The sequence below is a fragment of the Peromyscus maniculatus genome, chromosome 4 (assembly GCF_049852395.1).
Source record: "Peromyscus maniculatus bairdii isolate BWxNUB_F1_BW_parent chromosome 4, HU_Pman_BW_mat_3.1, whole genome shotgun sequence".
NCBI classification, from domain to species: domain Eukaryota; kingdom Metazoa; phylum Chordata; class Mammalia; order Rodentia; family Cricetidae; genus Peromyscus; species Peromyscus maniculatus.
The window spans coordinates 122085895-122111681 of NC_134855.1; the positions used below are offsets into that span (position 1 = coordinate 122085895).

Here is a 25787-nt window from a genome sequence, read left to right on the forward strand (position 1 = left end):
TGCAGTTTTCTCTCTCCCCTAAGTTTAGTACTGGTAAGTTTGATTTTCTAAAATGCATCAGGGTTGTCACAACTTGCAAAAGTTTTGTCATGTTAACCTGTGAAAAACAAGCTACGTATCATACGTGATACATCTTTCTCCCCCTCTTTCTGCTAAATTTTTTTTAAAACTGCCTAGCTACATATCCTAGACTGGCCTCGAGACCCCCCCTTCAGCTTGCAGAGTGCTCAGGACGCAGCCGTGTGCCGCTGCACCTGGCTGGTAGGTGCGCGCCGGCGGTACGGATTGAGCATGAGCTCTGCACCAACCCCACTTGTCTTTTCAGCGTCTGCATCTGTAGGGAGGTCCCGGTCTAGGTACTTCATGTTGCTCCTCTGTCCCTTGCTCGTGCTGTGCTCGGGACCTGCCAGTGTCCACCACCTCTTCTATGGAGGCCCCGTGGCTCAGCTCTGCTGTTTTGTCTCCTTTGTTCTTCCTTCCCCGACTTCATGGCCGACCTGAGCTCACTCTGACTTTTATCACGTTAAAGAAATTGCTTTTTATCCTAGTTAGCATAAACTGCATCACGATAGATGCTTTGCTCAATAATTTTCTTTTTCCCTTTTTCAATGTGTTTAAAGTTATTAATCTGTCAAAAAAGGTTTCAGCTACACACTACAAATTTAATATGTACCATTTTCTTTATTGCTGTCAAATCATTTTATATTTCTCTACTTTATGACCTACAAACATTAGAAGTATTTTTAAATTTCCAAATACACAGTGATTTTTCTATTATTTTTTATTCATATTTCTAATTTACTTGAATTGGGTTTAAATCAGTATTTTGTAATGTTTTAGTCTTCTACCTATCCTGGACTGCTTTTTGCCCTTGACACAGCCATCTGAATACTGTGAAGTATGTGTGAGGTGGCTGTGGGTTTCTTATATATATAGTCACATACAGACTATATTCTTTACTGTTTTATCCTAAATTGTTGATTAGTTATAGGATCACTAAAATTTCTCTACTGTGGTTATGAATTAGACCATTTCATAAAAATTCTGACCATTTCCACTTCATATATTGAGACTCAAAAGTTAAAATGGGGCCAGTGAAAGGGCCAGTAGGTAAAAAGTGCTTGCTACACAAGCTGACAACCTAAGTGTGATCCCTGGAACCATAGTAGGAAGAGAGCACTGTCCTCTGACCATGTGTGTACACACACACACACACACACACACACACACACACTTTTTTTTAAGTTAAAATGCTCCAACTGTTGAATTCACCTCCCTCTATACTGCTTTTACACTTGATCACAGCCAAAAAGCTGCTAAGCGATCACAATGTGCTTTTTCTCTGCCTTAAAGTCTATTCCCATAACAATGACACATCGGTTTCCTTTCCGTTATTTTAAGATGGAGGTCTTTCTACATAGCCCAGGCTACTGGCCTAGCATACAGCACCAGCACATGTGAACTGGCTTTCTCTTAGTGATATTTCTATAGCTATATTCTTCCATCCTATCTATGACAGTGCAATAACTGTACTTTTAGAATTCAGCACAAGCAGTGTCTTTTTGCTTTAACTGGAGTATTTAGGTAATTGGCATTTAATATAAATGCTAATACAATGGGTTGAAATCTGTGTTTTCTCTAACATTAGTCTCCCATCTGTCCTGGGCTGCTTTTTGTCTTTATCCTTCTTGATTGCTTTTGAATGTTGTGTTTCCCCTTCTAGTATTACAGAAGTAACCCACTCTTTAATTCTTTAGTAGTAACCTTTGGGGGGCGGGGGAGATCAACATTCAGCAGTCATAAAAGTCAAGCAAATTTTTTATTCTGTCCTACTAATTCCTTTACTCTCCCTAACTATTGTTTTTATGTGTTTGACCTTATAGTTTTTCAGTCTCCCCAACATCAGGGCATTTGTTAAGAACTGTCCAAATATTAACCACCTTCTTCACTTTTCATTCTTTCCCTCCTGGCCTTACTTTCCTTCCAGGACACCCTAGAGCTTCCTGATGATCTACTAGTAAGTCTTGCCTCTGCCTTAAAATACCCTGCTTCCCCCGCGCGCGCGCGCGCACACACACACACACAAAGGGGGGGGGGGCGCTGGAGAAATGGCTCAGTAGTTAAGAGCACTGGCTGCTCTTCCAGAGGACCCGGGGTTAATTCCCAAGCACCCAGATGGCAGCTCATTACAGTCTATAACAGCAGTTCCAGGGGATCCAACACCCTACCCTCATACAGACATACATGTAGGCAAAACACCAATGTGCATAAAATAAAGATAAAATCAAAGTGAATAAAAAATGATCTCCCCCACTGCTGAATTCTTCTCTAGTTATATCATGTAGACTTCTTTTTATTCTGTTTGGGTTGTTTTGGGATCTTTGAAAAGACGGGTATCTCATCCATTCTGCAAGAGGATCTGCTAAGCTACTATCTCTTCTTCAAACACTGGTTGTCTCTCCCCTCCTCTAGAACTGTAACTCAACACACTTCTCAGCCTGCCCCCTTGATTCTCCATTGTTCCCACAAACCACCTATCTGTGGTTCTCCACGGTGAATTCTGGGTATTTCTTCTGCTCTACCTTACAGTTCAGTGCTTCTCATCAGTCCTGTCTAACAAAGCTGCTATGGATCCACCTGTTGTGGTTTGTTACAATTACTGGACTTTCCATACCTCTAAGGTGTACTTGCCCCAATCCAAATGTGCTCCATCATTCTATAATTCCCACCACTTGTAGATCCTTTAAACCTTTCCTGTTACTACTTTCAGCACAGCACGTGGCAGCATTTAAACCTCGCGTTCACAGAGCTGTTCCTACTGGTCTTCTTCGTCCACAGCACTTTCAACCTTGTGTTTAGTTCCATGTGTTTCATAACCATCCACTGTCCATGTTCCTGTTATAATCATGCCGTAGGGTGCTCCAAGTCCAGGAAATAGGTGTGGTCCTTCAAATACTGAAGGACTGGCCCAAAGTGCTGTCCAGTCACCTCTCAAGCACAGAGTCTTAAATGAATTTGAACTTCTAGCATGTCTGTCATATGACCTTCACGAGGGACAACTTCTGACACTCACTTTCAGGCTGGGTTCCTCCTACCCTAGCAGCTCTACAGTAGGAAAAATGTTCTGTTTTTGTTTTGGTTTCTTTTCTGCAGGGCTGAGGCTGGAATCCAGGGCCTGCTCAATGCTAAGCAGGAACCAACCATTCGACTACACTCTGGCCACAGAAGTATTTAATGCCACTCTGTCTTCCCCCTAGAGGTTCCATCACCCTCAGTAGTACTAGTTCTTAGGAGGATCACTTCCTAGCCTGTTACCCACACTGACCTCTGCCCTTTGACCCTGGGAATACTACAGTTTGGCCTCCTGGATACCCTATTTACCAGCTTCCTTGGAATCTTCTGAGCCACCCTATGCTTTTCAAGAGGCATTTTTAAAATCTTTTATTCAGAATTTGTCCAAATCAGAAGACTGGTCAAGACAACCTCTACCACCAGAAACCCAGTGCCCCTCCATGGTATCTGCCACTGCTGCTAATCACAGCCAAGCCAAATCACAGCTCACTGTATCTTACACTGAAAAGAAGGACGACTGCTACATGACAAGAAGGCCAGCTGGGCCAGGGAAACAAGCTCCCAAGCCAGAGCTCTTTACCCACGCTTTACTTTTGGAGGTCTCAGTAACCCCTTACAGCCATCTGACTCACCACCACGTAGGCATGGCTGACCTCACTTCCTAGCCAAAAATGTGGGTTCAGTGGACTCCGAGTTACGCAGGACGTCAGATAACTTTTATTACTGTATACTGTTACAACTCTTTAACTCTGTTTTTCTTAATTTCACACAAGTGCCTACCTAATTTGTAAATTCAACATTATTGTAAGTATCTGAAGGCAAAAAACGAAGTGTATATAGGGTTCAGCATTATCTGCAGTTTTAGGCATCTAATGGGAATCGAGAGAAATATCCCTCACAGATGGACGAAGACTATACTCCACAGCAGGTTGGGGGTGAGGGAGTAGGAAATCCTGTAGAGATAGCCCCCTAGCACCAACCTCTGGAGACAGATCAACATTCTGACTAGAAATGTCTGTTTTTATAAAACCCACAGGTAGAGGGCTTTTTTGCAATGGACTGCTCAGCTTCTGCCTTCACTGCCCATGACTAGCTGTTTTCCCACTTGGCTTGGCTGTGAAGAATGTCAGTGCTCTGGCCCTCTCTCCACAGCCCTCTGCAAAGGCCCCCCTTCACCAACAAACCCTACTGGCCAACAGTCCCACCCCCAACACAGAACTTCTAGCATTTGGGAATTAACTCTTTTTATCATCAATGGTGATTCAAACCTCACTTTAGTTTTTTTTTTTTTTTTTGGTTTTTCGAGACAGGGTTTCTCTGTGTAGCTTTGCGCCTTTCCTGGAACTCACGTGGTAGCCCAGGCTGGCCTCGAACTCACAGAGATCTGCCTGGCTCTGCCTCCCAAGTGCTGGGATTAAAGGCGTGCGCCACCACCGCCCGGCTTCACTTTAGTTTTTTTGTTTTTTGTTTTTTAAGCCAGCCATTTTATAATACACCTCAAGCTCTCAAATACTGCAGTGAGAGTATAAATTACTACACGCACTTTGAAAGAAAAGCCTGGCACTTTTCTCTATTGCTGAGCATATGCCTCTTTATGGCCCACAATTCCAGATTTAGATATCAGACCCAATAGAAATATGTGCGCATGCTAACCAAAAGTCAGGGCGAGACCAATTATGCCAGGGTTATTTATCCACAACAGCTCCTCCCTGGAAGCTAGCCAGATACTGTGATACAGTCATACACTGGACGAAACAAGAACAAATGAGCGGACCACAGTTATCTCAACCACATGGATGAATCTTACACACACACCAAGGGAAAGACAAATGAGCATATGTCACGTGATCTGCTTCCATTATGTTCACACAACAGCAAAGAGACTGTGATGCTATAAACAGGAAAGCAGGTATCCTTGAAGAAAGGCTCTAAGGGGACACAGGAACACAAAAAGAACTAGTTACACAAGGGTGTGCAGTTTAAATAAGTGTATTTCACCATGGCTCGAGTACATACACATTCTTTGCAGTAAAGAATTAAAAATGCACACACCTTGTACCCTGAAGAAGAGGACACCTTTAAGGATTGTCACAGAGTGCTGTTGCTACAGCCACCTGCTAACAAGCATATAGGACACTGCTCTCTCCAGAAAGAAATTAATGGGACCTCAGCCAAGGAGGGTGTCCCCGTCCTGGAGTGGCCAGGGCTTTTCATTAACCCTGCTTCACTGTCTTTAAAAAATGAAAACAGTACAACAGGCGGCCCCAGATCATCCAACGTATCTGGGAAGTGACCTATAATGAGGAGGAGTAGCGGGGCTTCAGAGCCACAACTAAAGTGGGCCTCTGAGAAGTCCCTTGACATGTCCCTAATAAGACTTTTCATTAAGGGTTTTAATAATTCATTTACTCCTCGTCTCCTTCCTTTTCTCAATCACTGTGATTACTATGAAGTGACTTTCTAACTACAAACAAACATCAACTACAGGAAATAATATAGCCAACAGAAGTAAAGCTACATCTGATTCCTACTCAGGAACAGTCTTCATGGAAAACAACACTGGTTTTAATACAGTTGAACGGTAATTTTAAGCACCAAATGAGAAGTTCCAGAAGACATACCACTTAGGTATATATGGACAAGGGTCTTTACCCTTCTACAGAAAAGAATTCATTCGCATGTCTCACTCAGCACAAACGACTGAAACTCCAGGATGCACCTGCCATTTCTTTGTCTAAAGGAGCAAAGTGGGAGAGAAATGAAGGAAAGGGTCTGGAATCTGATCTTACCCAGCAGACCTCAGCCAAGTTTCCTCCACCTCAGCTGCTTTCCATGCAAACCTCCTCAGAGACATTGCCATGAGGGAAAGCAAAGCTTCCTCTCACTCCTTAGCCTGACAAAAGCCTGACTGAGGGAAAGGAAAACCCCATGCCAACTACAAGACAATAATTCTCCCTCCTACCACTATGGCACACTTTTATTCTCCAAGCAAAAATTCAACTCTTTTTAGAAAAAGCCACCACATTGTTTGAACCAAAAATAATGTTTTGTTTCCTAGAAAGACTAGTTCCTCGGCAAGCCTGACCCAGGACCTTCTGTACCCTGGGAAATGTGGGTGATCCCCGCTAATACTCCTCCTGGGACCAGAGCAGCAGTGAAGACACATGCTCAGTTCAGAGTCATGAAACTGTCCTGCAGACCGAGAGCCCAGGACAGAGGCAGCATCCAAGCCCAAGCCCCTGCCCCAAGGTTCATTTACACCTCTGGCCTCTGAGGGCAGCAAGGGGCTGGTGAAGTTTGACAGCACTCCTCAACCTTCCTGTCAACTTCCCAACTGCAGCCAGGCTGGAGGGAATCCAAAACTCACTCCCACTAGTCCTAGGATGGTTTGCGTTTACATTTGATGCTCCAGCAATCCAGCCTACTTTGAGTTAAATGATTGTAGACTTGCACTAGAAAAGCCTCTCCATCATCCCAGTGAGCACGGACATCTACCCGGTGCCATCACTGTTCTAGATCCTGGGATCCCCTAGGAAGAGGAAGCAGATAATTCCCCTGTGTTGACAGAGCTTGTCCTCCAGTGGAGATGACAGGCAGGTCAAACACAGGACATATCAGGTGGTAGGAATGAGGAGAAAGCTGTGCGCAGCTTGGACAGGATGGGAAGGTGTGTGTCACTTTAAACAAGATGATCAACAGATCTGAGGCGGGTGGAGGGGTGACTGTGCATCTGGGAAGAGCTCCCCAGGTAGAAGAGACACATGCCAAACAAAGCCCTCCAACAGACACAGCCTGAGGGCTGAAGAGGTGGCCAGTGTGGCTGAAAAAGAAGGCAGGCAGAGGAGTGAAGTCAAGTCTAAGTGGGCCCAGGAGAGCCCTGGTCAGACAGACAAGGACAGGACAGAGCAGTGACACTATCATCTGGAGCAACAGTCTAGAAGGCAGAGGTGAAGGCAGAGCTGGGAATCCGCTCCAAAGACGAAATCAAACAGGCTGGAGGAAAAGTGACCGGAGGACAGAATGGAACCTGCCGAGATGGTGAGAAGAGCCAACTCGGGCTCCCATCTAGAAAGCAGAGCTGATGGGATTTGCAATATGAGAGAGCAAGGATTAAAGATAACGCAAGGCTCGTGGCCTGAGATATGGAGACACCTGGTCTGCTTTCATTTTACAGGAAAGGAACACTGAGGCCCAAGGAAAAGAGGTCATGCTCCTTGTTCCTGGGATTAAAACGAGCCCCTTCCCCCCACAAGCTGCTCAGAGCACCCTAAGTTGCAGTACAGCCCTATGCAGCTCCGCAGACCCTCAAGGACTGCCAAGCACACCGCATATGCCAGGGCAGAACTGCCGCTGAAGGCAGGCACAGGCTCACCAACACCATTCTCGGAAAAACCAACCAAACAAACAAACAAAACACTGAAGAATCAAACTAAATTCTCACTTTCCTTGTGAAAGACTTAAAAACCTAAATTTTAATGAGAAAAAAAAAACCCTCCATTATTAAAAGATTGGTTTTGTTGTTTAGTACAGAGGTTGGCCAAATAAATGTCATTTTTGTTCTAAGTTCTAGATCCACACTGGCTTAAGAGTTTGGAGACACTAACACAGGCCTTGTGTGCTCCCAGGCTGCACAGGCTTAGGGTACAGAATTAAAGGTTTGGGTTCAAGACAGTTGTTTAATCCACCTTCTGATGATGCCCCCTGTCACTATAAACAGCTGATGACTTCCGGCATCATCTCAGTGGACCCTCTCTGACCAGCAAGAGAACCACTAGTTGCTCATCATTGGAGGTTTCCTTTAAATTTGGGCTTTCCGTCGGTCTACTAAGCACTGACAAGAGAACAACCAAGAATTCAAAAAGTCTTCCTAAGTCCCAGTGAGCTTTCAAAGCCATACAGAGTATGACAGGACCTGCCCCTAGTCCCTGCAGCGCTCAGGAAATAACTTCCACCAGCCAGGGAGGAAAACCCTGGCACCCTGGAATGTGAAGGTGCTGGGGACCAGGAGGGTATCCCAGTCTTGCCTAAACAACCAGGAAACATATCACTTATATAGCATCCTTTAGAAAGTTGCTTTTCATTTTGAAAAGTTCAGAGATATGTATTACCAACATCTAAAGGAAAAGCAGAAGGCGAGCCTGGTTTTAAACTGGGGTGTGTGCTTGCCTGTTTTAGGAGCCTCATTCAGAATCCGTCTGCCTAAAAAAACAATCTCCTAGGAAGTCCCCGAGTTAATATTCTATAATGCTAAGCAGCCTCCATGGCCCAGGCTTTCTCACTTAGAATTAAATATTTACTTTCCTTACAAGCTGCATACTTTCCATCTACTGCCTTCTTATTTTTTCTGTGTTTGGTACATCCGGCCATCCTCATGCTGTTAGTTTTGGGTAAAAGTGCCTCTCTCCCTCCCTACCCCTTTTTCCTCATATGCACAGTTGAGACTGGGTTTTCTGTTTTAAGATTTATTTTTATTTTATGTATGAGTGCCTGCATGTATGTATGTGCATCATGTACATGTCTAGTGTCCACAGAGACCAGAATTAGATGTCAGATCCCCTGGAGCTGGAGAAACAAGCAATTATGATTCACCATGTTGATGCTGGGAACCAAAACTGAGTCCTTAGTAGGAACAGCAAAAGCTCTAAACCACCGAGCCAACTCTCCAGCCCCCAAGACTAATGTTTCCTAAAGGTGACAGTTTAATGAGCTAAGTATGCAAACTGCTATCAGCAGTCTATTTTGGCAGACAAAATGGACATTTCACCTGGTTCAACATTATTCTGTTTTCATGTGATCAGGAGGAACAGGGACTTGAACCTTTAGAGAACAGCTAGCCTGGCCTGCTGCTGTCTGGTCAAACTTGCCAAGAAGGAATGATGTAACTCTACGTGCAACTACTCAGCACTTACAACTTTGCTAAGAACTGGAATGTTAAAATGTTATTGCATTTTAACTGACATACTTTAAACTTACATAGCTGTGCGTGGCCACAGCTGTACATGGTATGGACAATGCTGTTGTGGATAACAGCTTTTCCACACAAATTCACGTGTCACGCATTTGTATGTATGGAGTTTGAAAACGCAGAGCAGAGACATTTCATAAAGGAATGAAATGCCAAGTGTCTTCCCGCACTGCCAAATTCTCACTGACTCTACACCTTGCCACTGACACTCATTTTAATCTTCTAGTTCTGTGTCCCCCCTTGGGTAATTAGTGTCCCAGCAGGATGGAATGTGTGGCCCCACAGCCTGTTCAGAAAGCTGGAATGATGTCACCTAGCAGTTGGCAACAGGAACAGGTCCCAAAGCCTTCTTATCCATTGGGCTTCCAGGTTCTCATCTACTGAATGGGTGATAACCACACCTACCCTAAACATGGGTGTATTGTGATGTCTAAAACCACAGCAGTGCGGTATTTGATTCTAAATTGCAAGCCTTTTGAAGTTAAGTTGGATCCAGATACTTTTATTCCATGAGATGGTAGTCTCTCTAATCAGTATGAACTATAGGAACCCTGGGCTTCAAAACCTAAGAGTCCCAATCTTGGCCTCCTCCAGGAGCCAGAGAGCCATGTTTGTACTACTTACTAACTGGAAAGGGACTTACAAGGCCTTCATTCACCACTGCAGACCTGGGATGTATAAAGGGATAACACAAGGGAAATTTTCCCTTCTGGAAACAAGATTTGGGCAAGGAAAATCACAAGTACTGTTGGCTCGATCCCTTTGTCATGTGTCTATTAGTTACAGCCTTGGGGATAAAGAGCCAAGTAAGGAGCTGGGCTCCTGTGCTTTTAAAAGGTATCCCTGCTACACAATAATCCAATATTCCAATTAAATCATTTGCATGCAACCATTTCAACTGAGTTTGGTGCTATATAATTATTGTAGCATGTAGAGTTAAGGCTCATTTCAGCAAAGAGCATAATTGCTCAAATGTGACTCGATTCAGGATTTATTTAAAACTCTCCCATCAAGCTGGGTGTTGGGGTACACACCTATAATCTCTGCATTTGGGAGGTAGAGACAAGAGGAGCAGGAGTTCAAGGTCAGTCTAAGCTACACAGATGGCAGTCAGGACTAAGACTCTGTCCTGAACACTGCAAAAAGGAAGGAAGGAAAGAAGGGAGGAGGAAGGATGGGAGGAAGGAGAAGAGGAAAGGGAAAAGGGGAGGGAAGGGGAAGAAAGAAAGAAAAATGTTTCTGTCAACAAAAAACATCCATACATTATAATACCACTCTAACTCCTTAGAACAAGTAGATGGTCAGAGTTCAAGTCCTAAATATGAAATTAAAGAGTTCTGTTATAACATGCCACAACTTCACGTAAACCTGCTGCTTCCAACCCTCAAGATCCCTTCTTGCCTTCATCCCCCAATCTTGGCCTTCTCTAGGCCTCAACTAGTCCAGGAGCCAGGCAATCCAAGCTTGCCCGGGCCTCTAAATGGAAAACTTCCTAAGGTCTGCCCTGACCTCTCCTGCACTTCAACAGAAGGGAAGTGGCATCTCAGGCCCTCAGAACAGGAAGCTGCTTCTCCTCAAGAGAAACAAGCTGGCAGACCAAAGTGGACTGACCTTGCAAAGTTCATTAACACATTAAGACAGCTATCAGTCAGGCAGCCCAGTGCCTGGATCACAGAAATTTCTCCGGGAGCAGGAAGTTGAGACAAGCAAGAAAAGTTGGGAAAAATGTTAAGGAAGTGCTGTGAATGGTGAGAGAATAGTCGACTGTAAAGGTCTACGTCCACTTCGTAGTTCTTCGGCCTACAATGTGAGGAGGCTCTACTCAAAATTCCACCCGGGGCCGCCACCCCCACCAGAAGGCTTTAAGCAAATGAACGACTAGCTTAGCAAATACAGATGTGGGAGGCTCCAGGATCCTCCAAAGTTTCATTTCCTTGGTGTTTCCCAGTCCTGAACTCTGACCTCAAGAGCTATTGCCAAACTGCTCTCTGTTTTACACAAGATCCCACACTTCCTGCCCGGTTCCCCGACCCCAGTGGTGAGTGGGTGGTACTATCTCCAGGCCAGAGATAAGGAAACCCAGGTTCAGAGGTCAGGAGACATGAGCCTCAGGTGTTCAAGGGGGTGGAATCCAGGTGTGTGACTTCTGCAGCCCTGCATGGTCCAGAGTGTGAGCCAGGCTCCTCCTTGTTCTCTGGTTCTCCCACGTCCCTAAACACACATCCCACAAGAACAATCAATACTAGTTGGCTACTCCCTACATGTGCTAGGTCTCCACCGCTGTCTCTCAAACAGACAAGCAGGAACCCTGTTTTTTCAGGTGGGGAAATGGTAAACCTCTGAGCGAAACCACCTGGTTAACTACCGTCCACGAAGAGTGACACTAACAGATCTACAGCTGGTGGCTTACAGTACGGGAAGAAGCCCCTGAAGCATCCCGTACCGCTGGAAGCGCGGGCCGGCTGGCCTCCCTGCCCTGGGCACAGCCGGGAAGCCTGGCGGGCCGGGACAGATGACGGGCCCAGTGCCAGCGTGCTTGGCCGGCCGGGCCGGAGGTGTCTGCTTCCGCCTGGGCCTGGCACCACCGGTCCATTCATCGTGGCCGCGGGAGGGAGAGGCCAGGCAGGACCCAGGGTGGCCCCAACTCTGGCCGGGTCTGGCACCCTCGCGCCCGGGCTCCTCGCGGCCCCGCCGGGAAACGGTGCTGCGGCCCCGCCGCCAGGGGGAGCAGGGAGCCTCATCCCGCACTCCGGGAAGTTGCTAAGGCCAGTCCCGGACTGCACCCGCGGCGAACCCCGTGGCCCCCGCCCGCCCCGTCGGGGCCGCCGACGTGTCCGGTGGCCGCGGCCCGCAGCCCCCGGGCTCTGGGTCCCGCGTCGCCCATCCCGTCTCAGCCCTCGTCCCAGGCCTGCCCACCGCCTTCCGCCACCCCCCCCACCCCCTCCGGCCCGGACTCCGGCCCGGCAACGTCATCCGGTGGCTTCCCGAAACTTAACCCCTTCCTCCGCCAGCTGTGTGCCGCCCCGCCCCGCCGCCAACTTTCTTAGCCCAACTTCGGAGCGCGCGGGCCGGCCCGACGGCCGGGCCAGGAGGGAGGGGTCGCCACGTCGCGCCGCGGGGCCGCCGCAGCTCCTGGCCGGCCGACCGGCCAGGGGGGGTCCACCCCGAGGGGCGCGCTCGGCCGACGCCTCTGCACGGGCTCGGCCTGGCACACGCAGCTCCGTCCCACCCGAGGGGCCGCGGCCACCGCCAGGGCGGGCGGGCCGGCGCCGCCGGGGGAGGGGCCGCCGAGGAGACGTGTCACTCGCGGCGCGGCGCGACCGGCCCGGCGCACCGACGGCCCAGCCCGCGCGCCTCCACCGCCGCCGCCGCTGCAGGGCCCGGCCAAGTTTCTTACCTGCAGCGGGAGACGCGAGAGGGAGAGCGAGAGGGCAAGAGCAGCAGCCGCCGCCGCCGCCGCCGCCGCGGAACCGCGAGAGAGGAGCCGGCCGAGCCTCCGCCGAGAAGCCGCCCCTGAGCAGCTGCACACACCGCGACCCCGGTGCCGTCCGCCCCGTCCGCCGTCCGCTCCGGCCGCTCGCTGGCTGCGTGCGCGCGTGTGGAGTCGTGGCACTTTCTGCCTCGGAGCTGGCGAACGGCCCCCTCCGCCGGGATCGCCGCCTCCTGCCTTCCCCACCCGGACCAGCCATTCATCGAGCTGCCTCTTCCCATTGGTCCACTAGCCGCCACTCTACTGGCAACTGTCCAATCAGATCGCGGACTGCCGCTCCGCGGCGGCGGCCATTGGGTAAAAAGGAGGGTCTACGTCTCAGCCAATGGGAGAGGGGAGGAGCTGCGGGGAGCCGCGGGGGGCGGGGTCGAAGAGGGGCGGAGCCGCGCAGCGCAGCTCTCAGCTCTGCGCGGGGGGCGGGTCTCTAACGCCCCGCCCATCTAGGGAGGTCGTCTGCCGGCCCCGCCCACTCAGGGCCGCGGCTCTCCACGCCACCGCTTTTTCCGAGTCGGCTCCGCCTAGGCAGATGGATTGTGGTTCGAATCCCCATGGCCGCGGGCTGCTCTTCCCGACACTGCCGGGCTTGGGTGGCGATGGGTGTAACCCCGAGGATTGCATAACCCGTGAATAACAGGGGAAATGCTTTATTTAAACCCAAGTAACTTGACACAAAGCACCAGCCCCTGGATCTAAAGACAAGTTCTCCAAGGGTGAGAGCAGGAAGAATAGGGCTTCTTTATCTGCAAACATTTTTTCTAGATGGGATTTTCTTGAATAAATGAAAGAACTGAGGTGGAAGATCCAGAAAGAACAAAGGAAATTGAGGTGGACTGCGTATCATTTCGTTAGGGAAGATCTTGTACAAATCACACAGCAAGAGTTACAGCAGGACAGCCGGCAGTGGCGGGAGGTGGCACGCCTTTAAGCCCAGTACTCCGGAGGCAGAGCCAGGTGGGTCTCTGTGAGTTCAAGGCCAGACTGGTCTACAGAGCAAGATTCAGGACAGGCACCAAAACTACAAAGAGAAATCCTGTTTCAAAAAAAGAGTTACATACTTCCTGTAACATTTCATTCCAAGTGATGGGGACCATGAGAGAAAATCTGCTGGCAATCCAGGAAATTGATCTAGTGGTATTCCAAATATTAGCTCCAACACACTCTCTCTTAAAAAAAAAAAAAAAAACCTATTTAGAGGAGGGATGCATACGCCACCATATGCATATGCAGCCACTCAGAAGAGGTGGTTCTCCCCATCCGTAGTGGATTCCAGGGATCAGACTCAGGTAGTCAGACTTGCAGAGCAAACACTCTTACCCTGAGCTGTCTCAATACCCACTTAAATTGAAATAATTTTAAGTTTTGGTGCTGTTTGTTTGTTTGTTTTGTAAGAGTCTCACTATGTAGCTGTCCTATAAATTGTTATGTATAACTGGGCGGTGGTGGCACACACCTTTAATCCCAGCACTCCGGAGGCAGAGCCAGGCGGATCTCTGTGAGTTTGAGGCCAGCCTGGGCTACCAAGTGAGTTCCAGGAAGGGCGCAAAGCTACACAGAGAAACCCTGTCTCGGGGAAAAAAAAAATGTTATGTATAACAGGCTGGCCTTGAACTCACAGAAATCTGCCTACTTCTGCCTTCTGAGTGCTGGGATTAAAGGCAGGAACCACCTTGCCTGCTTAAATTTGGGTTATAACCATTTTTTTTTTTTGAGACAGGGTTTCTCTGTGTAGCTTCGCGCCTTTCCTGGAACTCACTTGGTAGTGCAGGCTGGCCTCAAACTCACAGAGATCCGCCTGGCTCTGCCTCCCGAGTGCTGGGATTAAAGGCGTGCGCCACCACCGCCCAGCTGGGTTCTAACCATTTTAACAGTATCTCTTAAAATTATCCCTTTGAACCAGGCAGTGGTGGTACACGCCTTTAGTCCCAGCACTCAGGAGGCAGAGGAAAGTGGATCTCTGTGAGTTCAAGGCCAGCCTGGTCTATAGAGTGAGTTCCAGGTTAGGCTCCAAAGCTACACAGAGAAACCCTACCTCAAAGAAAAAAAAAATTATCCCTTTGAGCCTACACCAAGACCAGTCTCTCTCTCTCTTTTTTAAATTTATTTGATTTTATTTTATGTGCTTTGGTGTGAAGGTATCAGATCCCCTGGAACTGAAGTTACAGACAGTTGTGAGCTGCCATGTGGGTGCTGGGAAAAGACCCGGGTCCTCTGAAAGAGCATCCAGTGCCATCTTTCCCCAGAGCCAGCCTCTTTGAAATGAAGTTTCTCTCTGTCTCTCTCTGTCTCTGTCTGTCTCTCTCTGTCTCTGTCTCTCTGTCTCTGTGTGTGTGCGTGCGCGTACGCACAGAGGCCAGAGTTTGATATCAGTCAGACATCTTCCTCTATTGCTCTGGACCTCATTCTTTGAGACACTGTGTCTGGCCCTGAGTTCACTGCTCTGGCTACACTGGCCGACCAGAAAGTCCTCCATCTCCACAGTGCTTGGATTACAGGTGGCGCCTGCATTTTTCAAATTCATTCTGGGAATTGAACACAAGCCCTTCATGCTTTCACAGAGAGCACTTTACCGCTGAGCCATCTCCCCAGCCTCTAAAATGTCGTTTTCTAAGAGACCAAAAGGACTATGACTGTCCCAGCCTCTGTGTCTGTCCAAGCTGTTGGTCATCGCTACTGTCCAAAAGCTGTTGGTAAAAAGTAAAACTTTAGGGGGAGAATGCACAGGGGTTAGGCTGAAACTAAAGCGTTCATTTCTAGTTTTAATCTCAGCAGTTCCTTAGCAAATTAATAATTAATCAGCAGGAATTAACATGGATTACCTTTCCACACTCAATCATTTTCCAGCACCGACACTCACTTGAAATGAAATTCAAGGATTCCAGTTTCTGGCCAGCAGTTGCTACCAACTAGTCTGGCTGGACGATGAGCAAGGCATTTACCTCTCTGAGTATAAATGGACTTTAAGACGGTCACTCTCTCTTCTGGGGTAAGTAAGCACATTCATTCACAAATTCATTCACTAGTGTTTGCTAGTGCCTGGGGCAACTAAAGGTTGAGCTTGCAGCCCAAAGCGATACACAGATCCACCAAGGGCCCAAAGACTTGTCCATGGCAGGTTGCCCTTTATCTACTTCACTGCATGTCTTTAAATTTTCCCAGAAGCAGACCCTGGCAAGAGGAATTGGTTCAAATGTAGTAGTTCTTCAACATCTGATGGAGATTAGTTCCAGGACCCCCTTTACCAGGTTGCAGTGTCTGGGGATGGGCGAGTCTCATACAAAAGGATGCGCATATAGCCTCTGCACACCTTCCCAGTTGCTTTAAATCCTCTCTGGACGCCTGACGGCCAGGCAATGCTGCATGAAGCGTTGTGATACTGTATTGTTTAGAGAGTCATGACAAGGGAGAAAAATCTGCATGTGCTTGATACAGACAAGTGTTTCCCAAAGAGTTTTGATCCTCTGTGGGTTAAACCTGTGCCTAGAGAGCTGTGGGTGGAAGGGCCGATGGAAATCCGTTTGGGAGACGAGCTGGGAAACACTGGTGGAGAACTGGAAAGGGAAAGACCCAGAGAGGAAGCCTGGTATCAAGCAAGCAGCTGCTGTGGTGTGGGGACAGCCAAGGCTTGTGTCCCTGGGGATGCAGAACAGCCCTATAGAACACACCCCAGAAAGCCTCCTCGAGAGGGATGAAGACAGGGCCGTTCATTACCCGTTTTAGTACTTGTTGGCTAGAAGGTTCTGCAGCAGGGGGAGAATTAGCTCACCCCACATGTCCATCAGTACAGAAAGCACAGAAGCCCTTGGTGGACTTGGGAGTGCCAGAGGGTGTGGCAGGGGCCCCTATCATACCTTCTACCTGGGGACCTGGCCCTGGCCCAGGGCCTGCACAGAGGAGGACCTGGCAAATGTAGGTTCTGTAAATATTATCCATTGGGCAATAGGATCCCAGAGTCCCCAGAAGTGAGGAGTGTTTACAAAAAGGGCTCTCTATCTGTTCCTTCCCCTGTTTCAATATTTGGCTCACGCTCTCACAATATTCATTTCAGGATGAATAGTGTGGCACGGTGTGAGCTCCGCCTTCCTTCTGCCCCTGTGTCTTCATCCTCTGTCACCATCCAGCTGTGCTATGCAGACTCCCATCCCCGGCTCCCCTTTGTCAGGCTTGGCCTCTTCAGCGCTCCCAAGGAGTAGCTGGAGAAACAGTCACCTCCAGAATCAATGACTAGAAGATGCCTTTGAGGGGGTGACAGGCACTCTGGGGCTAAGGACTTCCAACATGGGCCCCAGTCAGCTAAATCACATATTCCCCGGCCTTATGAGGACGATCCCATGTCACTGTCCAGCCTCTGGGTGCTATCTGCTCAGTGGCAGGCTCCAGGCTGAAGCCTAGGAAACAGGTCCTGCTGTCCACACATGTAGCATTCAGGTGTGGATAGGAAATTTCAACGCAAAGTGGGCAGTATCGTCAGAAAGGGTAGTCAGGAGACTCCAGATGGGGAGTTAACCCAGACACAGAGAAGAGGTGAGCAGAAGCTTGAAGGAAGTGTCCAAGGGACCCAGGCCAAAAGGTATGCAGCTGGCAAAGAGCAATGTGGTCAAAGGCTAGGTGATGAGAGACTGGGATGCCCAGGGCAGAGATCCTTCAAGACTGACCAGGGAGAGAAAAGGGAGGGAGAAACTGTTTCCAAAGCTGGTCACAGGAGAACAGGAGTGATCCTTGTCTTGATAGAATGATGGTTACATGGCTGTAGTAAAATTCATCAAATGCTACACTCTTCAAAAGGCTAAAACTTGGTTTGTAAGCAAATATACTTAAGTCAACCAGACTCCAAAAAAGAGACACATTAGGTTTTAGTTGCATATTTAAAGCAACTGAAGCATTCTTATTAAGGAAAAATAAAACACATAAGATTAATTACCAAGCATAGTCTATTAATCATGATAATGCTTTGATTTCAATTACTAAATTGTGGGTATTATTTTTTAAAAGTAGGCAGAAAGATAAAGATACAGTACAGTTTTAAAGGTGGTTTTGCTTTGTCAACAATTATAGAAGAATGACAAATGAAATTTCACACACACACACACACACACACACACACACACACACACACACAGAGTACTGGAGAGATGGCTCAGAGGTTAAGAGCACTTGTTGCTCTTGCAAAGGACCTGAGTTCGGTTCCCAGCACCCACAGGTGGCTCACAACCATCTGTAATTCCAGTCCCAGGAGACCCAGCACCCTTCTCCTGACCTCTGCAGGCACCAGGCATGCACATGGTGCTCATACATACACACCAGGCAAAACACTCATACACAGAAAATAAATAAATCTTTTTTAAAATTCAAGAAAAGTCAGGGTAAAATATATAGCACTTTTAGGGCTTATCATGAGCCAGGCATTGTTTTAAACACCCTGCAGATGTGTAAAGTTATCTAACCTTCAGAATGGGCCCATAAGGGAGGTTCTGTAACTATCTGCATTTCAAAGATGAGGAAACTGAGGCTCTGAGAGGGTGACCAACCTGCCGACTGTCCCAAGGCTAGTCAGAGGAGGAGTGACTGGCTGCAGAGCCCATACATATAAAAACTGCATATTGGAAGGTGTCCTGTGTCTCTGGGAAGAACAGAAGCGGTTAGAGCTAACTCAACAAAGGGTTTGTGACCATGACATCTAGGATCATTCCTTCATCATGCTCTTAGAGTAACTGAGACCCAGCGAGGTTGGAGACCCAATGGGCTGGGAGATGACCCCTCACAATAATTCAACTAAGAAGTAACATTAAAGCTTGAAAGGGGCAGGATGGGGAGGTAGGAGTGTGTTTAGAAGGGATGCAAATGAGCTGGGTGAACCCAGGTCAGGGAGAGACAGGAGTCACCTGTGAGCTGGGGTTTCTAGCCTGAGTGACAGGGCCATGGTGGTGTCACTTCTGAGACAGGATACGTAGCTGGAGAAGGTAACTGAGGGAAATGCACTTTACACACACATTGTGTTAAATTACAGGCATCTGAAGGAAGTCCTGAGCGAGATACAGCAGGCGGTACCTCACTTACTTACTCCAGCACACATCCTGAGACATACAACATTACATGATGTTATCCCACAAACAGCTTAAAACGTACCGCACAAACTTAGCTACAACATCTTTAGGTCATACAATTTTACAGGACCATATTGGATATGTACCAATGTCTGTCATTGAACTATTGTTTCTGTGGTGCTGAATTTCAGCGTCCATGACAGAGTTTGGAAGCCTAAACATGCAAATGGAGAGTCAATGATCTTGAGAAGGACAGCAATGGCCATACACAGAGTACAGAGCTGTGGGTACTTGGGGACAGGAGAAATCCAGTGTCAAAGTCCTGAGCAAAGAGCAAAAATCCCACAAAAGAATGTATCAGTCAGCTCTTGCCACATAACAAAACACTCCAAAAGCCAAAGGCTTAGAACAAGTCTAATTTTACATTACATAGTTTTGGCTTCTGTGGGTTAACTAAGGCCTGGCTGAGGTTGGTTGGCTTGTTCACAGGTCTCTGAGTGGCCTGGCCACACTCTAGCCTGAGCTTGACTAGAGTATACGTACTAGAGGCTTACTCTGAAGCTCTTGGCTCACTTCCTCTTCCAAGGATCAGTGAGGCCAAGGAAACATTGCCATTGTGTTAGTGATGTAAGCAAAAGAAAACAAGCGGAAATACACAAGGTCTCCTGGAGATGAGGCTCAAAACTCTGTTGCTTCTACCTCATTCTTTTGGTCAAATCATGTCACGTAAGTGAGCCTGGATCCAAGGAGAAGGGAGGAGCAGGCAGAGATGAATGGTTGGCACTACAGACACCATGCACAGCTGAGTCCATGAAGGGGTAGGATGTAGTCAGACTTTTCTTCGGGCCATCAGCTCACAGAGACTTATTATTAATGATAAAAGCTCAGTCTTAGTTTAGACTTGTTCCTAACTAGTTCTTTTAACTTAGATCAACCCATAAGTTTTAATCAATGTTCTTCCACGAGGCTCAAACTCCCAATCCTACTTCCTCCAAGTCTGGCTAGCAACTCCACCTTTTCCTCTTTCCAGAGTCCTCTCTGTCCTCAGAAGTCCCACCTAATCTCTTCCTGCCTAGCTATTGGCCATTCAGCTCTTTATAAAAACCAATCAGAAGGCGCCTTGGCAAAGACACACAGTGTAAACAAATATTCTATAACAGTGTAAACAAATATTCTGTAACAGTAAGGGGAACTGTTAAGTCTGGAGAGAGTAGGCTTACAGAGCTGGAGGTTTCAAGGGGTGGGGAGGAATGATCAGTGTTCAGTGTAACCCGGAAGCCCCACAGAAGAGAGACTGGGATAGGCAGTAATTGTAGCAACTCGGCAGTCAGGGGGACTTGGGGAAACAGTTACAATGAAGAGGGTGGCTGGTGAAGCAAGCTCCAGACTGAGGAGGGCTGAGGAATAAACAGAGAAGCCACGAGCATTCCTTCATGCCACAGATGTATCCCATGAGTACCACTGTGTATTGATCACTCTCCGGGTTCTGGGGACACAGCCTTGAGTAAGGTAAAGGGCTCCCTTCCATGAGCATCGGCACAGTACGGTAGGGAGAGGGACCATAGAGAAGTTAGGCCGTGAACACACAAGATGAGTCCAAGTGGAACAATGAGTCACAAGGAAAGACCATAGGCTCCTGGGACAGAGAAGGGTGAGGATTTGGAAATCGGAGTGCTATGGGTGTAAAAATGATCAGAGGAAGACTCTGTGGCAGGGTGAGGGGTTTGGTTGAGACTTCATAAGACATAGATCTTGTCTCAGAATGGAGAAGAAGGGGTACAGAAACCCTGGGGCAGAGGGAAGCTCAACCAGCGGTTCAGGGAACAGAAGGAAGGCTGGCCACTTGGCTAAGGCTTAGGGAAGAAAGGAAGACAGGGCAGATAGGTATGGGGGAGATGCCTAGGGGTATGATGGGATGAAGGACCCAGGGGAGCTTTACCCAAGGGAAGGCAATCTGATCTGCATTATAAATGGTCACATTATAAATGCTGCAATAGGCAGAATAGATTGTATGGTGTAACCGAGGATAGGAAACATGGGAAGCTGGGGCAAGATTCCAGTCAAGGTATTGTTGATGTTGTGTTGGTAAATATTTAACCATTGGCTTTCATAGGTGAGGCCTCCCTTGTTTATAGCATTTGCCAATTCCTGTGGTGTAAATACTCGCTTCAGATCCCTTTGTGTTCAAGTCAAAGATAGGGAGAATTCTGTAGTCATATGCCACTGTAAACTATCTAGACTATGTAGACATGAGTAAAACAATGATATTTAGTATTTATTATCTTTGTTTTTAAAGTCTACCACATGGCAAATTTTAGATGATTTAATTTTTAATGATGTTTGTGTTTAATAAATGCCTCAAAAAATTCTTCTAAATGTAGCAGTCAGTTCTCATAAGTGAGCTAATTCCATTACATCACTTAGCAACTGAGCATAGTATTCATCCAGACCACAGTAGGATGTACGTGTGAAAGTGTAAATGTGTGAGTATGAGTGCAAGTGTGTGTGTGTGTGTGTGTGTGTGTGTGTGTGTGTGTGTGTGTGTGAATGTATGTGATTATGTGGTGCTGTGGGATTTCTTTCTGTATGCTGTGAATATGTGTTGCTCTGATTGGTTGATAAATAAAGCTGTTTGGCCAATGGTGAGGCAGAATAAGGTTAGGCGGTACATTCCAACTGGAGAGGGAGGAAAAGGAGAGGGGAGATGGAGGAGACGCTGCGACCACCATTAAGAGAAGCAAGGTATGAAGGTACCAGTAAGCCATGAAGCCATGTGGCAACTTAAGATAAATAGAAATGGGTTAAGTTATAAGAGCTAGCTAGCAAGAAGCTTGAGCCATAGGCTATCCAGTTTGTAAATAATATAAGCCTCTTGTGTTTACTTGGGACTAAGCAGCTTCAGGACTCGAATGGAAGAGATTTGTCCTGACCGCAGGCCAGGCGAGACACAGGAAAACTTCTGACTACAGTGTGGGTTTGAGTGAGTGTGTGTGTGTGTGTGTCTGTGTCTGTGGTGAATGGGAGCAGGGTTTTAAAATATTAAAAACAATGAAATACTAAATCAGGTGCATTAGCATACACCTACAATCTCCACCTCAGGAGTCTTAGGTAGGGGCATTGTGACTTTGTAACCATCTAGGGGACATACAGAGACAGTACCTTAATCCTCCCCTGAAAATATAATAAAGAAAAATAATGAAGCAAAGCGTGATGTTTATTCCTGTAATTCCAGTAGTCAGTAGGCTGAGAAAGGATGTTGCTGTACATTTAAAGCCAGCCTGGAATACATGGTGAATTCCACGATATCATGGACTCCAGAGTGAAACCCTATCTCAAAAAAATCTATAAAGAAAACAGGAAAAATGAAATATCATTCATGTGGGGGTTGACATTTCCAGATCCACTGAGGTCAGTGTGTCTCTATGCGATGCATCATTGCCCAGACCCAGGCAATACCTTGATTCTGGTAAGAAACTGCCACAGATCAGATTCCCCCAGAAAGAGACCTTAGAGAAAGACATAAATACAAGAAGTATACAACAGGAATATCCAGGGGGAGAGCAGGACAGGAGACAGGGGGAGAAGCCAGTACAGAGTACATCGGAGAAACTACCGTGGACCGCTAAGGCAGAATCCCACTGAGGAGCCCCAGAGATGGTGTGGGATGTGCCTCAGGAGAGGGCAAACTGAGATGCAAGGAGTGAAGTTTTTTTTTTTTAATTTAATTTAAATTTACTTAGTGTGTATGCCCACACACATATGTGTGCACAAGTGTGGAAGTCAAAGGACATTCTGAGATTCGGTCATTTCCTCCACCATGTGAATCCTGAGATTAATTGCAAGTCCTCAGGCTTGGCACCCAGCACCTTAACTTGCTGAGGTGTCTCACCAACCCAGGAGGGAAATCCTTGTTCTCCAATGTCTGTCCATCCCTGGTTGAAAACTATACCAGTCAGCACTAACTCACTGGTATTTCCAGACCACATACCAAAGAAAGCACTTAGTTTCTGGGAGGGAAGGTGTTGGGGAGGGGGGAGTGGCCGGGGCTATTTTCAGAGTAGCATTTTAAATGTTTGCAGTTGCATGCTTGTGTTAATCATCTTGTTTAAAGTAATGGAGGAAGGTAGCCTGTGTTTGTAATAATGGGCACAGGAGCTGTGGGCAGGACACCGGCAGGGTCTGCTTCATAACTCGCCAACAGCTCATGAATGAATTAACAAACAATGAATGAAATCAGAGCCTTTTATACCTAAATTTAGAATGTAAAAGCTTCAAAACACGAGAATCCTTCTATTCCCCAGTCAGCACATGCCTCCTGCACTCTTACAAGACCTAGAGGAGAGAACTTGTGTGATCTCTTAGATAATTTAAATTCTGCAGCTGTCCTCTTCAGAACCAGAGTAATATTATACACAGAAGGCAAAAATCTCTAGACTATAGTTTCTAAAGAAAGATAAGGCAACATAAAGTAGATAGTAAGTTGAACCAGTTTGCCAACATATGTGGTATTGAAAGGTAACTTAGGTCAGAATGTTTGGTTTGTTGTGTGGGTAGAACTGGAAGTAAGCTAAGAGGACTTTTGTAAATGGCAATACTTGGTCCAAAGGCTGGCTCTAAGTCCTCCAAGTAAACAGAAGAAAACAAAACAATAGATGAATCATATCAACATGTACTTGGTGGTTTCTAAAATGCTTTGCAAATGATCTTTCACCAGTCATGACAGGAAAGTGTCCTGACTGTTATCTTCAGTTTAGAGACAAGGCGCTCAGTCTCAGGGAAGTGCAATGGCTTGTCTGGGCCTTCCCACTTACAAATGACAAAGTAAGCTTTGAAGACTCTCAACTAGCATGTTTCCAAGGTACATCTCTCCACCCACTCTGTGGATCTGCCAATGGAGAATGGAACAGGTATAATAGACCCTTCATTAGATAATGAAACCTTTCTCATTTCTACCATCTCTTTCAGGCTCCAGACCATTCTTTGGATACTAATGAGGAGGAGGTAAGCTGTCAAAGGTGTTTTAATTGAAGCTGAGTGTGATGGCACATACCTGTAATTCCAGAATTTAGGAAGTTGAGATGGAAGGACCCCAAGTTTGAGACAAGCGTGAGCTACATAATGAGATCCTGTCTCAAAAAAGTTTAGCTGAATCAAAGACCCTGTCCAGTTGTGCTATTTAGCCATGATCTCCTAGGATCTGAAGAATCATACCAGTATTCTCAGATAAGGGGAAGCACCAATCCAGAGAAATAACGGTCCTGATGTCAGCCCGGCTTGGTAGATGCCACACACTGGACATTATGGACAAAGCCCAAGGGCCATCAGTTTGGAAGGCACAATGGGCCTTCATTGTTCTATCCCCAAGCAGACAGCATCCTTAAGCAGCCTAGCTAGGCAGACATCTTACCTCTTCTTTAATTTTACCAGAAGAAGGGATTTGGCCCAATGGTAAAGAGCTTGTCTAGCATGCACAAGTGTCCTGAGTCAATCCTCTGCAACACACACACACACACACACACACACACACACACACACACACACACACACACACACACACACACGGTTGCCAGAAGTGAAGAGCTGTAGTCCTATAATTCCAACTTTCACTGCTCATTAACTTATTTGTTCACTCAAAAAAAAAAAATGTAAGGAGCCCTAAATTCACTGGTCTCTACCAGTTGCTAAGACTTCAACCGGTTGCTAAGACTTCAACAGAGTGTGCTCAGTCTTAGTGGCAGGCGGCGGCAGCAATGGGTTTATGTAATAGACTAAATTTCAACTGTGGGATACCCTCCACTGTTAGTGCACACAACAAGAGATGCGCAGGAACCATGAAGGGTGGAGCTGGTTTCCATCCCCTTTTCTCTTCCCAGTGCATCCTTCTGCAAACTTGACCCATGAAACCTCCACTCCCAGCTCGTTTAGCCCCACCTGCAGCAGCTTAGCACGGTCCTCACCATGGCCAGTTTCTTGCCTGACTTTTGTAGGCCTACCCCCACCCATCAGGTTCCACATCCTCCCTCCTGTGCACGCCTAGGGTCTCACACAGACACCCCACCCCACCCCCTCCAAGGCCACCCCCATCTTCTCACCTTTCAAGCCCTGCCTTCGGCCATTTACTGTGTAACTATGGCTAAGTTTTCCAAGCACCCTCTTGTCATAGGTAGGAAACATTTATTTGAACTGGGTTGTGCTCTGTCCTTAAGAAGCCCGTGAAGACCTTTCTTCCACACACTGCTAAATACTTTCCCCTTGCCCTGGCTCCCCGGAAGGCTGCCACACAGAGTATAACCTGGAGACTCTATGTCTAGGAAGCCACAGTTCAGCAGCAGTAATACTTAATACTTAAAAGGCTGGACTTGTTCTTTTTTCCTCCTGAATTCCCTGTGATTTTAGTTCCGCGATAAGCCACTTTAAGCTCCAGGAAGTTCTTTCTTATGTCTATCTTAAACCACTCTGTCCTGGCTGTGTGCCTATTTCTTCCAGTCTTGTTCTTTGTGGCTTTATGGCAGAGCCGAGGCCTCTGCTCAATGCTGGGCCTCGGCTAGGGGATCATGATGTGGACAGTGGTTGATTAATAAGTGGCTGGCACTTAAACCTTATTATTCCATCTCCTCTTCCAGGTTCATCCTTCCAGACTTAAAACCTGCAGCTCCTCAGCCCCTCTTCCCCACTTCATCACTGCGTGGCTCTCCTCAAACTCTGCTAATCAGCTTTTTCCGTCCTTATTTTGTTTTTTTAATCATCAGTGAGAGTTTTGAAGACGATCCTTATGCCAGAAGCAAGGGGGCGGGGGAAGTAAAATAAATTCTAAAAGGGCCCAGCAGGGTAACAGAGCTCCATCTGAGTGTCAGGCTGACAGGCCCTACCACCAGCTGATACAACAGCCCCATCCCAGCTCAGCACAACCCTTCCCACAACCTATTTCAATTGCAACTGGGGAAGTCGGATTGGGAAGCAAGGGAGCTTAGCCTGCATCGCGAGCAGCCCTCTTTTTGTTGTTGTTGTTGTTGTTGTTGGTGGTGGTGGTGGTGGTGGTGGTGGTTTTTTTGTTTTGTTTTGTTTTTGAGACAGGGTTTCTCTGTGTTGTTTTGGTACCTGTCCTGGATCTCGCTCTGTAGCCCAGGCTGGCCTTGAACTCACAGAGATCTGCCTGGCTCTGCCTCCCAAGTGCTGGGATTAAAGGTGTGCGCCACCACCACCCGGCATTGTGATTTTT

General features: G+C 47.2%; 2 protein-coding genes and 1 long non-coding RNA gene across 5 annotated transcripts in view; 2 read left to right on the forward strand and 1 right to left on the reverse strand.

Moving 5' to 3' along the window:
* The window catches only part of Rrbp1 (ribosome binding protein 1), a 65296-nt gene extending 52727 nt beyond the window's left edge, over positions 1 to 12569 (reverse strand). For all 3 annotated transcript variants that reach the window (XM_076570761.1, XM_076570760.1, XM_076570762.1), the window contains exon 1: positions 12435 to 12569. The gene's annotated coding sequence lies outside the window, so the exon portion shown is untranslated. The remainder of the gene's footprint in view (positions 1 to 12434) is intronic.
* On the forward strand, positions 11196 to 13347 carry LOC143272653 (uncharacterized). The gene is made up of 3 exons (XM_076568424.1): positions 11196 to 11207; positions 11450 to 12824; positions 13287 to 13347. Exons 1-3 carry the CDS (start codon positions 11196 to 11198, stop codon positions 13307 to 13309), a joined length of 1410 nt encoding a protein of 469 aa, XP_076424539.1. The 3' UTR covers positions 13310 to 13347.
* A 2023-nt stretch (positions 13348 to 15370) lies between these two features.
* LOC121828873 (uncharacterized) lies at positions 15371 to 25324 on the forward strand. The gene is made up of 3 exons (XR_006071516.2): positions 15371 to 15510; positions 23534 to 23569; positions 25192 to 25324. It is a non-coding gene; the product is annotated as an uncharacterized LOC121828873 (long non-coding RNA).
* Positions 25325 to 25787: the final 463 nt, after the last annotated feature.